Consider the following 17,500-nt stretch of genomic DNA (forward strand, 5'->3'; position numbering starts at 1 on the left):
CCTCCGACCTCGCTCTGATAACCTTCTCATGCCAGCGTCGCACCTCCATATTCTGAGTGTCAGTGTGTGCATGTGTGTGTGTGTGTGTGTGTGTAGTGCATGCTAGGAGGGGAAATGGTGAGAGACCGTCAGAAAGTAGCCAAGGTGGGGATAGACCGCAGGGGATACTTTAAATGGATAAAAGGATTTCCATGTTCTCACTTGTCTGTCAAGTTTGCGATTCATAACGCAGCGGTGTAAAGTGAGCAAGAGAGAGAAGGGGAAAAACAGAAGAGATAGGCTGATAAAGAGAGAGAGGAAAAGAAATGGTGGAACAAAATGAAATAGAGAGACACAGAAAATCAGATGTAAAAGGCTGGGGTAAAAGGAAATGTGTAGAGAGAGAGAGAGAGAGAGAAAGAGAGTGATCAGTATTAAAGTATGTCCCATCTATCTTTCAGGATGATGAATCACGTTATCTGTCATGTTTAGTTCCAGCTGGGACAAAGAGCAGGAGTTGGCTTCAGCGTTTCTGACAATCACGCTCCGTCTCGAACACGCCACGCCATTCACTCCTTCATTCGCTGGCTTCCATCTCACTCGGCTGATGCCAATCCCGGCTCCTGCCCCCTCCCCCTCCCCCTTTGGCCTCTCTCTCTCTCTGTCTGAGTAGTCTCTGTGCTCCTGACATTCATCTGTTTCCACACAGTGGCTTTAAGACAGCTTATGGCCATTAAGGAGCGACCAGCGCTTTCCCTTACATTACAGCCAGCCACGGCCAGAGAGAGCGAGAGAAAGGTAGAGACAGAGAGAGGGAGGGAGAGAGAGAAAGTGACAGAGAGAGGAAGGGAGGGAGAGAGAGAAAGTGAGAGACAAAAGAATAAAGGGATTGTTGAACAGCTTTTGTGTGAGTGAGTGACTGAGTACTTTTGTGTGTATGTGTGTCAGTGTGTGTATGTGTGTGCGCACATTTGTGCTAGCATCTGTGCATGCATGAAAGAGGGAGGGAGAGAGAGAGAGAGAGAGAATGTGTGTGTGTGTGTGTGTGTATTTTTGTGTGTGGTGTGGTGTGCTGTGTGAAAAGGGGAAGGCATGGCTACACAGGGAAGGAGAAAAGAGGGAGTCATGAAGCGAGAGTCAGATGATAAGAAAGATGGTAGACAGAGAGAGAGAAAGAGAGAGAGAGGGAGAGAGAGAGAATGGAGAGGAATAGAAAGAGACAAACAGATAGTGGACGTGGATGAGCAAAGAAAAACAAAAAGAGTGAGATAGAAAGAGAGACTGAGATTTCACTGAAGTGTATAATTTGGCATAGGCATAGTGCTTGGTATTTAGATCGCTGACCTAATTTCTCTTACTCTCTCTGCCTCCCTCTCTCCCCCTGCTCTCTCTCTCTCCCTCTCTCTGTTTCCACCCCCTTCTCTCCCTGCATCTCTCTGCTGTGCTCATTCTATTCTTTTGCTTACAGCATTATTGTGTATTCTGACCACACACACACACACACACACACACAGACACACACACACACACACACACACACACACACACACACACACACACACTCTCTCTCTCTGTGTTCACATACATACATAAACACACACACACACACACACATTGCATTAAGAGGGCACAGATGCAGGTCTATATAGAGATCAACACACACAGATAGAGGCTGTACACATGTGCACACTCACTGTGGCTTTTCTCAGCAGAATAAAAACCCTGTCTCATTGACATCACCTCTTTATCTCTCACTCGCTCTGAATCATCCTCCTGTTAAGTTCACCAACGGAAGTGCATTTTAATCTCCATAATTATACACTTTAATCTCTTCTTATTTCTCCTAATGTGTTCCCATCCACCAGTATTATATAAACAACACCACTGCCACTACACTGGATTTGACCAGTTTGCAACGCTAGACCAAAGATTGCCCTGCTTCCCTAAACTATGCTAACCCAAATTCCCCATATCTAATATGTCAATCAATCATCAATCATATCAGTCATCAATCAACTGCTTTAATGTAATGCATGCGAGGGTAAACTATGCTGTATAATATATGGAAGTGTGTAAATATTGTAGCATAAGTTGCTAAATATTGCATAACATTTATATATAGTATGGAATTGATAAGGGATTTATGAGATCTGCCATTTAGTGTGCAGCTCTGGTAAAAGTGGGCTTTTCATATCCCGATGATCAAGTGCAATTGCCTTACATGCTCAGTCGTGCTTTCAACCTCATGCTCTTGGAGGAGAAAAAAGTGGCACACAAAATAATAGTGGCAGAGGAAAAAAAGCTGGGTCACAAGGTGCGTCTGGAATTCCTGTAGTTAGCAGAGCCAAGAGTGGCACGCCATCACCTCCTGCCAGGCTTCACTTTAGTGACCTGTGTGACTGTGCTCACACAGGTGAACAAACGCATCCGGACAGGGGTCCATGGCTCACGTGTCAAATGGACACGAGGACTGGACGTGTTCAAGGGTAGAGCCACTGCCACGACGCGTGGCCTCAGAAATGCACTACACGCATACACTGACTCACAGACGTCATCTGATCATCTCCCCCACAACATCAGCTCTGTCACTGAGCTCATCGACTTAGTCTGCGCCCTATACAACATATATATTTATATTTACATTCAGCCTCGTGGCTGTCAGAGTGGCGTGTGAGTGCCAGTAGTCGCTGTGCTTTTGGCGAAGAGGACTGTGACTAGGCACTAGGCAGCAGTGGAGCGGGGCGGCGTGGCGGAGTGCTAATGGGGGCTGAGATGAGATGTAGGCCAGGAGAGTCCGAGCGCAGCCTGCTGGAGCGTGCAGCCAAGCAGGATTAATGAAGCACAGCACAGCGGTAGCACCAACCGACGGGAACACATGTATAGAGGCGCGTGACCCCAAACGGACGGGACCGTCACCTCAAATCATCTGACGTTACACAATGTCACGAAAAGCTACCCCCACCCGCCGCTCCCTCCACCCACTCCACCAACCCCACCCCCCCCCACCACCACCACCACCCAGTGTCCCCACACACCCTTGGTCCCAAACCCATATCAATCTATCGCTTCTCCACCGGCAGCATTTTTTATTCAACATTTTTTTCAGGCCCTCCACCCTTGTCCCCATGGACTCCACCTTTCTTGCCTGACAATTGTGCTGGCTGAATTTCCTGAGCCGTTAACTTGTGTTCACTTACTGTATCCCTCTCTGTCTCCTTTGCTCTCTCTCTCTTTCTCCTTCTCTCTTTCCCCTCTCTCTTCCTCTATCACTCCCTCTCTCTTTCTCTCTCCCCTGCGGTTTCTGTCACTTGTTCACAGACGAGTGGCCATTACATCACTATGACCTAAATGTGTCACATCTCTTTTTTTCTTGCTGGCTCTCTTTCCCTCTTTCCCCTTTCTTTCTTTCTTTCTTTCTTTCTTTCTTTCTTTCTTTCTTTCTTTCTTTCTTTCCATCAAGATTTCCCCCAAACTGCTTGTCTTAGCCACATTCCCCCTGAAGTTTAACCTCACAAATTCCATCATATTGATCTCCTCTCATCCTTTCGTTCCCCTAAATCTCTGTATCTCTCTCTCTCTCTCCATCTCTCTCTCTCTCTCTCTTATTAAGTGCGCTTCTCTCTCTGCCAGTCTCCTGGACTCTGTCCACCACAGAGACTTGTTGATGACTCTAATTCCCGAGAGTCTCTGTCCGGTCCTTTCAGCTCAGACAAAATGCATTATCATTTTTTAACAAAACTCGGCATGGGCTGTCTTTTCTGATATTTCTTCCTCTCTCTTACCACACACACACACACACACACACACACACACACACACACACACACACACACACACACACACACACACACACACAGACAAATACAAAAATGCATAAATAACACATTTACAAACACACGCACACACACACACAAGAATCAACATTCCTTACAATGTCCTTCCTCCCTTCCTACTCCACCATGTGGCACTAGTGACATACCGTTCCGATCCGTCCATACATCATGTATACACACAAGCTCTTAATTACTGGACAGCATTAGTCCGGTGCTTTTGTCTGCTCCTCACGAGCATTATCACAGACCTGGTTTGCTCTCACGCAGTCTCCCTCCCCCCACCCCCCCCGTCAAGCTCACAGACTGATTGAAGTGACATGGGGTCCCCCCCTATTGATCCTGTCAGCTACTGAACCTAAGAAGTCCAAAAGTATCCAAAGTAAAAAGGGAAAGAACTCAGAAAATGTTTTGCGCAGTGGTGACTAAATTGGGTATGTTTGTTTGTGTTTGTAGTGTGTGGTCTGTGTTTGTGTTGGGTCTGTCCGGTGAGTTTATGTTGTTTTGTTTGTCTCTTTCCAGTGAGTGTTAATGAACTAAGACCAACAGGGGGCAGGGAACAGAGGCAGAGGCAAAAGCAGAAAACAAACCACTACAGATTTGTTTGGCCTCATTTGAAATAATTGTCCACATGGAGACATTTTACAATTACAGACTAATGCTTTCAGTCAAAACATTCTGACAGCAGAGAAGGTTCTCAGATTACTCTCTGGTAACAAAAACCACCGAACACTAAATCTGAATCTCGGGGGAAACTCACCCAGACAGGCTGAGCTGTTCTGGTTGGGCTCGTAGCCTGCCTCACACATACACCCCCCCACAGGCACCATCCACTCCCCCTCGGCGTTGCAGTGCAGTCGTGGGCCGGCCCCACCCTGCGACTGGCTGTTGGGGACGCAGACCCCGTCCACGGGCACCAGGGCTGTCGGCTCCACCCCGGAGGGCGTGGCGGGGTAGGAGGCCAGGTAGCGGCTGGTGGCCGGGCAGCGGCGGTAGAACACGATCACACCCATGAGGGAAACACAGGCCCCACTGTCCACTATCGCCAAGACAAACCTGAGTGAGACAGATAGACAAAATGGTGTTAAAAATCCCAAATTGGGAATATTACCAGTACCGACACCAAACCAACATGAAACTGATTGGGGGATGGCAACTGGGGGAGGATGTAGAAAACAGAGGGAGGCAAAGAAAAACAAAATCTCACAGTCTGTTATTAGCAATCTATCGATAGATAGATTAGCATTAGATTAGATTAGATTAGCATCTGCCTCCCTCTACATTATTAGGAACTCTGAGAACAATTGTCCTGTTTCTCTTCCTCTGCTACTCAACAGCTGAGCTTATCATGTCAAACACTGGAGTAGAGGAGGTGATTAAGTGTGAGTGGGCTGGGAGTCTGCTGCACCACACGATTTTAATCTCCCCCATCAGAGAGGAGACGGCAGCACATTATCTGTCAACAGGTACTAGAGGTTTCCAGGGCGACATGAGAAGAGGGTCAGAGGGCAGTTGCCATGGTACCCGTTGCGCGTGAGGGGTGCGAAGCTGCGGGTTTTAATGTTGATTCGGCGAGTGCGGTCCGGCTTGTACTGGTGCGGCTGACTGGGCTCCACCTTGCTGAAGCTCTTGTCCGCCGCGATGGTGTCGATCTTCACCCAGCCCTCTCGTGTCTCCCCATTGGATGACTAGAGGAGTGACACAGAGAAAGAAAGAAAGAAAGAAAGAAAGAAAAAAGAGACACATGATGAGTGAGACTCATGGTACAAGTGAGGGAGAAACAGCAGTCCAGGCCAACAGAAGGTCACTCGTGTAGCAATTCCACTCAAGGATGGAAGAAACATGTCCGTGCTAATCTGAGCTCGGCATTGGGGTGAGTATAGAGGATCGGCTCAATGCAGGAGAGCCCCCCCCCCTGCAGTATACCGGACCTACTGTCCATCAGCCGCTCCTGTGAACAGGCTGCAGAGGAGCGCAGATGCCGGCTACGTGGCCTGACTGGCTGAGCGCCTGTTTGCATTTTTAACGTCTCCATTTCTCCCTGAGGAGAAATGTAATCATCCACAAACACATTTGGTGATGGCCGCTCAGAGCAGAGAAGCACAGTGTTTCCCCAGATCCACACACAAACATCAGGAGAGGACAAGTTGAGAAATGTGCTTTCTAGACGCAACAAATCCCATGAGGCGAAGCAGATAATGCCAGACAGGGACTGATGGTGTTGTCCAAGTCACAACACAGGCCTGCATCTGAAACCATGAGCCTTCCATTATAAATAACATTGTCCATGCAGTTTGGGCATTACACCCTTCCTGCCTCAGCCAGAGTCAGCATGTTGTGAACTAGGAGCTGCATATTTTAAATGGCACTGTGAAACGGGATGGGAATTCCTCATAGTTATTTAAGCTGCCTGGTCTACGTTTAACATTTCCTGAAGTGCCATGACAGACATTTTTGTTCTCTGAAACGATTTTGACGGCTTCATGGTTGAAAACATCGACTGGTAGCCTATGCATAATTAACAATTTGTTTGTTTGCAAGAACAGAATACAAAATCGTCTGGCTTGTCTGAAGATTCGTATGTAACTGTCAGCCCGCTCATTCCAGTAGATGGCTCATTGTTGATTGCAGGGTGATGCATAATTGTTGTGAGTGTAGAGTTGGCTGCCAATGGCGTTTGGTTTGGGGAATTCTCTATATCTACCCTCCAGTTTACATTTCTTAGCTGGCGTGCATGCAGAAACGTTTACTGTTAGCTGAACATCTTTTACTGATGCATGATGGTCGGGGGAGTTTACTGAAGAGTACTCACGTCAGAACCCCAGGTCCTCTCCAGCTCTCTTTGGGAATCGGCTTGTCTGTAATAGAGCGTTAGCGTCTCGCGACAGGACGGGGATGGCGTGCGCAGACTGGCGCAGTCTCGGACGGAGAACCGGAGCGTCACGAAAACTCTCGGCGCGGACTGTCGGTAGAGGAAGGGCGTCGCCAGCCAGTTGTCCTGGACACGGGGGTTCTGGTTGACATTGCAGACCTCGAAAGTGCGGATGAGTTTGCCCTTGTCGTCCAGAACACTCACCTCATCCCACTGGGGAACAAGACCAGAGAGAATATAGCATGTCAGCGCAGACTAGCCAAGGCCCAGATGGCATTGTATTGGGCATTGCAGAAGCTTGTGATTGACCAGGAGGACTCCAAGCTGGCGGCACATCCTAGTGGTTTAGTCAGCAGCTTTCTTTGAGTGTGTAAGTGGGCTAATACCATACACAGTCCCACTTTTGCAGTGCTGCACAACCCAGTTAATCCTACATAGTCACATTGCGTTTCATACTCATCTCACAAGTGTATGGTTAAATGCTAGATCTTAAATGCTGCACATCTTCTCTCCCAGGGCACCTTAAACTCTCTATACTTTTTTTCCAGGCAAATAAAAGTTGATGCTGATGGGGAAGCACGGGCAGAAATGGAAAACATTTGTTGTTGTTGTTGTTTCCAAAGTAGTGCAAAAATATACTGTGCAAAGGAGCACGCAATGAAAGTAATGTGCAGTTGCATAAATCATAATGGACTTCTCAGCGTATGCTGTAGCCTAGTATACCGTGCGTGTGAATGTTTGTGGAGGCAGTGGCAGTTCTATAGGTCCATGAAATATGAAATTGGGCACTTTTATTATTTTCCTCTTCCCGCTGGCTCCTTGTTTTCTCCTCCGTTTTTGTCTTTCTGCTCCTTTCTCAGAGCTTAGAGGAGTATAAATAAAGTAAACAGCTTGGGAGGAGGAGAGACAGCCATCCCACATGCTGGAAGTCATCGGTGTGAAATCTACGCAAATGCATCGGATCACTTCAGAGTGACCGATCGTAGGAAAGGATGAGGAAATGAGTGGCCAGAGTGAAGAAGAAGGAAGAGGACAACGGAGACTGAGGGGAAATGGACACGTCATGAGAGAGAGAGATGGAGGGAAAGAAAGAGAGAGGCAGAGAGAGCGACGAGTCAATGTGAGATTAAGACAGGAAGACCTAAATAAAGACACATGAACTTATATTGACCAAACAAGTCATCAGATAGTATGGTAGCACGAGGTCACAAAGACACATACTTAGGTTAGATTATAATGGATGAATGATGGAATGGGTGAATGGATAGATAGATAGATAGATAGATAGATAGATAGATAGATAGAATAGTGATTAGAAGGGAAAATAAAGTGAGTGGGGAGTGACAGCTGCTTTTCTATAGTGAATATCAGGGGTGGTTTATCCCTCAGGGCAGATGTGCTTGAGATCTCATTGGTCTGGCAGCATCCACTGCCTCATCAGCAGCAGCCCCACATTCAGAACACGGCCAAGAATAGAAGCTCCATCTCAAAGAGGAGATCGGAGGGAAAGAGGAACGACAGAGCAGGAGAGAAAGAGAGAAGAGAAAGAGTTAATGGGAAAGTCTCTTTCTCTCCTGTCTTCCTTTTTTCTCTTCACAGCATGGTGCCCCAGGTCAAATAAGCATATCTCCCAACCCGGCGACCTTTTTCATTTCTTTGACTTCATGAAAAACACACTCATGCAAAGCCATGTGCCACCCAGCCATTACTCTGCGGCCCCTCCACATACTCAACACACACATGGACTCAGTGGATAAAACATCCCAACAGTGTCGCAAGTGAAATAAATTGGATTTCATTACAGCTATAGCGTACTCACTGACCCAGAGCTTTAAAAAATAATATGCTAATGAGGACATTTCTCTTAACATCATCCTTGAATGACTTCCACTTTCATAAAGTGGTATGGCTAATGTTAGCTTCAAATGCTTAGTTGGTTATTATGCAGTTATTTTTATCAGTATGCTTCATGCTTTGCCATTAGCAATACAGTCAGTCATTAAGAAAATGTCACATTTTGCTTTAAAATGTAAGAGTGACATTCTCCATCTTGTGCAGTCAGTGTGATTCATATACTTAGATAGCCACAGGGTAATTGTTTTTCGCGCAATTGTCCACGGTGCACAGGTTAGGGCCATGCAGATGGATAAAACTCTCACCCCCGTGTCAGGATAGGTGGTCCAGCCCAGCTCCGTGGTGGACTCAGTGGTGTCCAGCAGCATCACTAAGGAGACAAGAGAATACATTGTGGTGAATTACCTTCATTGTCACATCTCATTGTTCATTGTCACCTTCATTGTCACATCTCAGACTGTGGACTCGCCACATGTAAGAACAGCTTTTCAGTTCATGAAATAGTAAAACTGCAGTCCTACACATGCTGTTGTATGAAAAAAAAGGATATGGAAATGTGCAATTTAATTATCTTTGGTAAATGGATCAACATCTCCAATGGTTGTACATCAAGCACACTATACGTGTAGCATGCTAACACACACATGTAGACACACACACATGCACATACACACACACACATACACACCTATGTACAAGTCACCTGTGACATTCATGTAATCAGATCATTTGTCATGACTGCACAGTGCACGGGCCAACAGGGTGCAACACAACACATAGTTAGATTTAGAATGACGAGAATGATTTAGAAAGAAAAAGTGTATAACAAGCAGAGAGAAATTATATATAGAAAGAATTCATCACACTGTTTACAAATGAATAATTTCTGAAATTTCTATGATGAAATTTTAATGTATCATATTTATTTAATGCTACATATTTTTCCACATGACAGGCTAAGTACTCTGAGCTCTATCAGGGCGGTGGCCTGGGTCACATGAACGTCCATGTCACCCAAAAAGTGTGTCATGCTATCCAAACAAACAGTGGCTCGGTCACATGGCCACACACAGATACAGAGAGATGGAAGAGATGGAAAAGTAGAGGACGATAACATCATTTGTGTGTGGTTAATTCCTCCCCCCCCCCCCTGGCCCTTAAAACCGAGAAACTGATATTATTTCGAAGCTTAGTGCTACATTCGCTCCCAACCCCCATCTCTCTTCTCTTTCTCTCTCTCTCTCTCTCTCTCTCTCTCTCTCTCTCACTCCTCCCTCTTGAAACGTAAAGAGATTTTTTTAGATTATGCACACAGATGGAGACTCTGTAAATCTCCTCTTCAATCCCTCACTCCCCCGTCTGTCTCAGTTCTTCTCTCTGTGTGTGTGCTTGTTTCTTCAAGTGAGTTTGTGTGTATTTGTGGATGCACATGTCCACACACACACACACACACACACACACACACACACACACACACACACACACACACACATATGTACAGTATATATGAGCGTGTGGGTGGTGTGTGTGCACATGTAAATACAATACAATTTGGGCAAAAAAAGCCTTTTTTTAAAAACATCACAAGAGTGAAAATAACACAAGGCTAAAGGGCAGCAGGTGCCAAAAGACTAAAAGGCCTTTGGGCTTCCGGTGGCCAAATGTTATCCCATGCAGAGCAGTGCTATTTTAGAAACCATGTGATTTCAAATCACATTCCACATTGCATGTTTATGCCTTTAACCTCAGAGTGCTGTTCAGAAATGCAGTTTGTGTGTGTGTGTGTGTGTGTGTGTGTGTGTGTGTGTGTGCGTGCGTGTTTGTTCTCCTCCCCTCCTCTCCCATGCTATGAGGTCCTGTGCTGAGCGCATGAGTAATGAATGATGATGCAAACATGATGCAAACATGATCCTACAGTATGTGGACTTGGCACGCACCTCTGGTCTTGTCTTGAAGGACCATATGCACATGTGTCAGACCTGGCTATTCATATAGCATAATCCCAAAGCTGATGGGTTAGCTGTAAACATCAGTTAGCCCTTTGACTTATGCTGCTGAGGGTAGGGGGCTCCATTCAACATAGCTGGCTGCTTTGTTTGGATTCCTACAGAAATCTAAAAATATATCTTTTTGTAACCTGTAGATTGCAGTGTATTACAAAATAAGATAAAAAGTAAAAGTGTACTAAAAATAATAGAATATGTTTGACTCAGTGTATCACCTGGCCAGAAACAGCGCTATTTGCCAAACTACAACTGCTGACACTATTAACACAGCAACACATTCTTGGAAAATTGCAAAGAACACAAAATCACTGCCCAGAGGACACTGAAAACAGTGTTTCATCAGAAGACCATTATCATTAGTATAGTGGTGTAGGCAATGCCAGAATGGATGAATGAGTACATAAATAATAGAACTCTCAGTGCTAAAAATAGAGTTTGTCACACAGCAACACAATCGCCATGGAGCTCAGAGGTTTAATGAGGCCGCTCCAACCTTCCGGCCCGCAGACCTGAAGTCATAGACAAAGTATATTTTTAACTATCCTAAAAGTAGAAACGTAGGATTACACAGAGTGACCACTGGGGAAAAAGCCATGTATTCTAATTAAAATGGAAAAGCCCCAATACTGTAAGTAGTTTAGGGATGAAATGCTATTATTTTAATGCTGGTCCAGAGAATTAATTGTGGCCACTAAGGGAGGCACTCAATGCTAGTAAGAGCCAATGCTGTCGGGTGATGGGAGGAAATCCAAAAGACACATAGTGGCATACAGTATTTTGGAGTAGGGTTTGTGCGATTTAAAATGACCTCTCCAAAATATCCATTTAGATTAACCACATCAAATTACATTAATTTGAATCAGTCTCTGAGATTTAATTTGACCTGTCCAAAATATCCATTTAAACATTTTCAGGCCAATACTTTCCATAGCACTTTCATACCTAAGAACAGAGCAATCACATATTAGTTGATCTGTCCAAAACATCAATTTGCATCAGTGTCCTGAGCGCATTATTTTGTTTGGGATCAGAGAAGTGTGACCCATAAACAAACAAATAAATCAGAATCAAAAAGCTTCTCCTACTGCTGATAGATACAGTACATGCTTTAAGTTATGCAATAATGTAGTTCATGAGTCTGTAACTAGGGCTCTGCTTGGAATGTCAGCATTATTATTATGGATTAGCATGGTATTAGAAAATAATTCACTCGTAAAATGGGTGTACAGAAGACTTTATGATTTCCAACATCATACTCAGTGAAAGGAAAAAAGTATTTAGCACGTTCTTATAACTTTTATGTTAGTTTATGTTATTGTGTTATAAAAAATAAAAGACTAGATACCTCAGAGATATTTACGACTAATTCAGAAAAAGGAACTCTCTAAAAACTTGTATTGTTTACAATAACTTGAGCAACTGTCTTCAAATGCATCCATTAAAGTCAGATGATTCCTGTTGATTGTTTAACTTTAAACTGATTTAGTTTTCTGGCTTGCTTTAAAACTGTGTCCTTGAAAGATATAGTGGCTGTCAATGTTACAACAGCAATATCATATCTCCAACAACCAAAATCAAAACAAATCATGGAACAACCTGTTTTCCAAAAGAAACAGCAATAAAGTCAAGACACGCAATACTGCACACCCTCACTCTCATCTCCTGCCACATACAACACGGCACAAAGAGCCAAAAACAAGAGGCCTGGCTGTCAGGGTCGGACTAAATCACGCTGCTGTGATGGCTGTTGGTTCTGTGGCCGTAACTGACCCTGATAAAGAGTTGGAACCTCAGGCCAAAGAGAGGAGTCCTGTGTTGGGCCTGCTCCTGATTCAGTCTACCAAGGCACCCACGCAAACACACACACACACACACACACACACACACACACAGACACACAGACACACACACACACACACACACACACACACACACATATTCCTCTCACAGCAGATCTACCCACACACACCCATAAACACACACACACACTCATGCACACACACACACACACACTCTTTGTGTTGGGCCTCCTCATGATGGAGTCCACCAAAGGCCCTCACGCTCGGCACAGCACAGCGCAGCAGAGTGGCGCGCATCAGCAGAGATGACAGAGCGTGCTGTCCTGTCCTCGCAGGTTAAAAATGGACACCATCGTCCAACTTGCGCTGAGACGTGAGAGAGAGAGGGGGGACTTGGGCCTGATGGAGAGTAAAAACTGCTGTATTGGCAATTCCCCCCCTAAGTGCAGCCGTAATGCATTGTGCTATCTGGTCATTCTCCTCGCCAGGTTTATAAACACATACACTTCCTCCTCTCTCTCCTTTCTCCTCCCTCGCTCTCTCTGTCTTTGAGTCGTTGGGACTCCATTATTCATCTCTGAAGTGACAGTGGGCTTTTGGACAGACCTTAAACAAGGAGATACATTGTCTTTTATTATTGATGAAAGATAGAGGGAAAGTGACTTTGTTTGAGGAGGACTATGACACAGGGACACGAGGGGAGAAAAAAAGTGAGAGAGGGAGGCAGAAGAAAGGAGGAGAAGAGGTAGTGATTTTAGTTTTTGTGTCTGAATATTAATGCTCTTCAATCTCTGAGTGTGTACTTCCAGAGCCTCTTCTCGTCTACACCTCACCCCTTCCACCCCACACCCCTTCCATATAGTTTGTGAGAAAGTAAAGTGTAGGAGTTGTTTTGGTCTCTCTCTCTCTATCTCTCTCTCTATCCCTTTCTCTCTCTCGCTCTCTTTCTCTCTCTATCCATCACTCTCTATCCCTCTCTCTCTCCCTCTCTCTCTCCTCTCTGGTGTTGATAGTGTATGGGGGTGTTGCATTAGCTTCTCTTTTCAAGTGTGTTCACTTGAGTGGTCTGACTCAGTGTGCTCCTTAAGTAGAGCCCTGGCTATGAATGCATAATAGCCTTATGCACACGCTCTGAGTGTGTGTGTGTCTCAGTGTATTGTGTGTGTGTGTGTGTGTGTGTGTGTGTGTGTGTGTGTGTGTGTGTGTGTGTGTGTGTGTCTCAGTATATGTTTGTGTGTGTGTGTGTGTGTGTGAGTGTATGTGTGTCTCAGTGTGTGTGTGTGTGTGTCAGAAAGAAGGAGAGAGAGACTAATGGAGACTTGGTGCTATGTCGTACTCATGCCTCCGAAGTGTTAATGTGCCTCTCCACAGTTTCTGCCTGATCAGAGCACCAACCACTACAAAGCCTTACAATGTTAATACCACTGTACACTCGAGCTGAGCAGACTGCACTTTAGCACCTACTGTCAAAAGGAACACACACAGGACAAGATACAGGAGGACTCTCCTCCTCCACTCACACGGGCATCCTCTCACACCTTTTCCCAGACCAGAACAGACCTACTGGATGGGACCTCACACATACAAACAATACAAACACACATGCGCACACATGCACATCACTCTGACAAACAGATACACCTATAAAGACACCCACAGATGCACACAGGGATCAAGGAGAAGAGAGAAAAAAACACTGCACACAGCCTCCAATAACTGTAGAACTGAGCTTAACGAATGCCAGTTGCTGTAACTTTCCACATATTCCTCTAACACACCCTCACTCTCATCTCCTGCCACATACAACACGGCACAAACAGCCAAAAAACAAGAGGCCTGGCTGTCAGGGTCGGACTAAAGCACGCTGCTGTGATGGCTGTTAGTTCTGTGGCCGCCACTGACCCTGATAAAGAGTTGGAACCTCAGGCCAAAGTGATGAGTCACCATCTGGAGAGATGCAATCTTTGTGTTGGGCCTGCTCCTGATTCAGTCTACCAAGGCACCCACGCAAACACACACACACACACACACACACACACACATATTCCTCTCACAGCAGATCTACCCACACACACCCATAAACAAACACACACACACTCATGCACACACACACACACGCACGCACACAAACACACGCACACACACACTCACACGCACACACACACGCACACACACACAGAGAGTGAAATAATACAAACAACTGAAACACAAAAATGTACCTGCACACCCACCCACACAGCCTACAATAATTTATTAGTTTAAAACAACAGGCCGTCACCCAGTGGCAGATGTGTTTGGTTGGCCCCGTGTGATAAGCGTTCGTTTGGCTGTGCTCTAGTGCATGTCCATGTCCCTGCTCCCCGTACGGTAATACGCTCCAGATGTCTCTCTCCACAGACAGTCACTTCAGGACGGAGCCCACTGCTCTCCATCATTATACTCAACCACAGGTCCAGGGAGAGAGGGACAAAGAAACCGAGAGAGAGAGAGAGAGGGAGAGAGAGAGGAGAGAAGCACGACAGAGTGAGAGCATACAGAGAAGGGTGGATTAACGCAATTCCAGAAATAAGTATGAACATGTCAGGCGAAGTTATGAAAACCTCTGGCTGGACTTAAACTGTTGAAAAGAGAGTATTTAACCCACTGCTGCCTGGTAATCTGGAGCAGCTCTGACCACAAGGGGGTCTTTTGAGTTGGGCTACGTGAACCGCACCGTGCGTCAAACACAGAAATGGAGTCCACTGTGCCTTGATTGGCTTAAAAGCTTCTTGCCCCCTCTCAGTCTATTGTGTGCTGCATTGTGCAGCCTCCTTGGCGTGAGATCGGAGGGCCCAGACGCCGGGTTCATCGTGCCCATTCCGTGTTCACATCGTTCTGTGGCTGGTGCCTGTGCGTGTGCAGCCCCTCGTTCTGCTGTTCTGTCTGACAAGGGGGGCTTGGGCTTTCCAGGTCCGTGTCTCCCCTGCGTGCCGTCTGGGGGGATCTTAACCCTTTAGTGGGCTGCACGCCACAGCACCCCTCGTGTTGCTACATCTACATTAGTCTTTTTTAACATTTCACATCTTCCACCCATCTTTTATTCTCATTTGTGCCAAGTGGTTGCAGTTTGCCACGTGGAAAATAATGCTGAATGGCAATGTTAATATTGCACAAGTTGTTTGTTTTTTTTCTTTTCTTGGCGTGACCATTAGCGGGCGGCTCCAGAGGCCCAGGGGGAGCAAGGCTATTGGCTCGCTGTGACTCATGGCACGGACTGGCAGCCTACACACAGGCATCTCACGCAAGGGGCCCTCTTTAACCTGGAAAGGGCAGAGTGGAGTGGCACAAGGAGGAGGAGGAGGAGGAGGAGGAAGAAGGGATGAAGAGAGGACGGAGGAGTGCAGAATGGGGAGCCTGAGACCCCGGGGGCAGCACCCGCTGTGCCAGCGTCTCTCTCTCTCTGGTGCCCACCATCGCCTGTTCCCATGAGCCGCGGAAGGCTGCTGAGACAGGCTTTTAAACGGGCCAGGCGCCGGCATCAGACATCCTGCTGTGAGGTTTCACACGCGCACGCATGCTATCGCATCAGGGACTTTTTTAAGTACAGCCGCCCCAAATTCACCACTCCCCAAGCGAACGCACACCACTGGATTGGCACACCATCACGATAAGGTCAAGTGGGCGCCTAATTAATGCGATTGCAGGTTAAGCGAGTCAGGACTGAAATCTCGTGAAACTGCCCTTGGGGTGTTGAACCACAGACAATTGGACTAAAGCAGAGATAAGCTCTTTTCCTGGGGAGAGCAGAGCCTCATGAAACAATGTGGAGCACTCGGGGTGAAAGCTTCACGCAGGAGAGCCACTGTGCCAGACACAGAGAATGTGATAAATAGCTCCCTGGCCCAGCGCAGATTCCAGTCATACTCACAGGGATGGATGGGTGGGAGTCAATGGGCGACTGCTGCTCTTTAAATGCCTTTGAAAGGCTTTATCGCCAAATGCCCCAAATTTAATGGCGCTTAAGTCTAAATGGCCGCAGTGAGTAAACATAGGTAACCTCCAAATTGCCCTGAGTGAGCTGTTTTAAACAGATGATGGAGCAGCCAAAGAGGATAATCTCAGAAATAAATAAATAAACATCCAACTGCAGCATGCACTTGTGACACAAAGCCAGGAAGGCACACTGAAAAAATAAGACTACGCTGTGTGGGGCAGACAGTGGGGATTTCGTAGAGAGTCTGGCCTAGATCTATAGGCGTACGTTTATTTCCGGGTGGGAGGGCACAGTTTGAGGTTTAAAACCATTGGAGTTCCTGTGAACCACTTTGGTCCAATATGGCGATTCTCTGCATCACACCCATAACAAGCAAGCGTGCATCTTATCAGCAAACAATCACACGTTTCATCTGCGTAACTCTCACCAAAATGCATCATATAGTGTTTTGTGAATGTACCCAAGTCAAACTTTCATATAAATGCATAAGTACGTCCAAAGCGCCACTTTTAAGCTTGAATGCGTTGTCATTTTCTGGTGAAATGACCTTTTGAATGGGAATCCTATAGGGCCACTACTTTTTTTGATATATAGAATTGTCAAAATGGCTATTTTCAACATATGAAGGTTTGACATAACATGAAACTTTGATCGCGACATCATCAATGTCTTACATATGAACTGAAAGCATTGAGAACATTGTTCGGTACACATAGTTTACTAAAAAGAAAAGATTTTTGGACAACTCACCCTTGCAAGATGGCAAGATGGCAGCGAAAGCAGAAAAAAAACAAGTGAGTTGTTCAAAACCTCCTCTTGTAGTAAACTCTGTGTACACCAACAATGTTCTCAATGCTCGAAGTTCATGTGTAGAGACACTGATGATACTTAGATCAAAGTTTCATGTTATGTCGAGCCTTCAGAGGTGTTTGAAAAAATAGCGATTTTGACGCACCATGTAGCCTACTAAACTAAAGTTTGACTCGGCACGCTCAGAGAGCCTATTTCAAGTGACAAAATCTATGACTAAAGTTTAGCTGACGATATAACATCCTACTCCACTGTGACTTCGCTCGTGACACCCTGTTAGGCTAATAGACTAAACTAGAAAGAGCTAAAATAACACACCAACCTTATTTGCGCCTTTTATTCACATTTGCTCAAAGATTTCATAAGTATAAGTTCTT

General features: G+C 45.8%; 1 protein-coding gene across 6 annotated transcripts in view; it reads right to left on the minus strand.

The window, feature by feature from the left end:
* The window catches only part of ephb6 (eph receptor B6), a 33,255-nt gene that overhangs the window by 12,678 nt on the left and 3,077 nt on the right, over positions 1–17,500 (minus strand). For 5 of the 6 annotated variants that reach the window (XM_048261067.1, XM_048261066.1, XM_048261064.1 and 2 more), the window contains exons 2-5: positions 8,841–8,905; positions 6,622–6,894; positions 5,334–5,497; positions 4,570–4,865 (exon numbers count right to left, since the gene is read on the minus strand). In XM_048261067.1, coding sequence (XP_048117024.1) covers positions 4,570–4,865; positions 5,334–5,497; positions 6,622–6,894; positions 8,841–8,905 — 798 coding nt within the window. The remainder of the gene's footprint in view (positions 1–4,569; positions 4,866–5,333; positions 5,498–6,621; positions 6,895–8,840; positions 8,906–17,500) is intronic. The other variant, XM_048261069.1, reaches the window with a different exon arrangement.

The sequence above is a fragment of the Alosa alosa genome, chromosome 13, assembly GCF_017589495.1.
Source record: "Alosa alosa isolate M-15738 ecotype Scorff River chromosome 13, AALO_Geno_1.1, whole genome shotgun sequence".
Taxonomy (NCBI): domain Eukaryota; kingdom Metazoa; phylum Chordata; class Actinopteri; order Clupeiformes; family Clupeidae; genus Alosa; species Alosa alosa.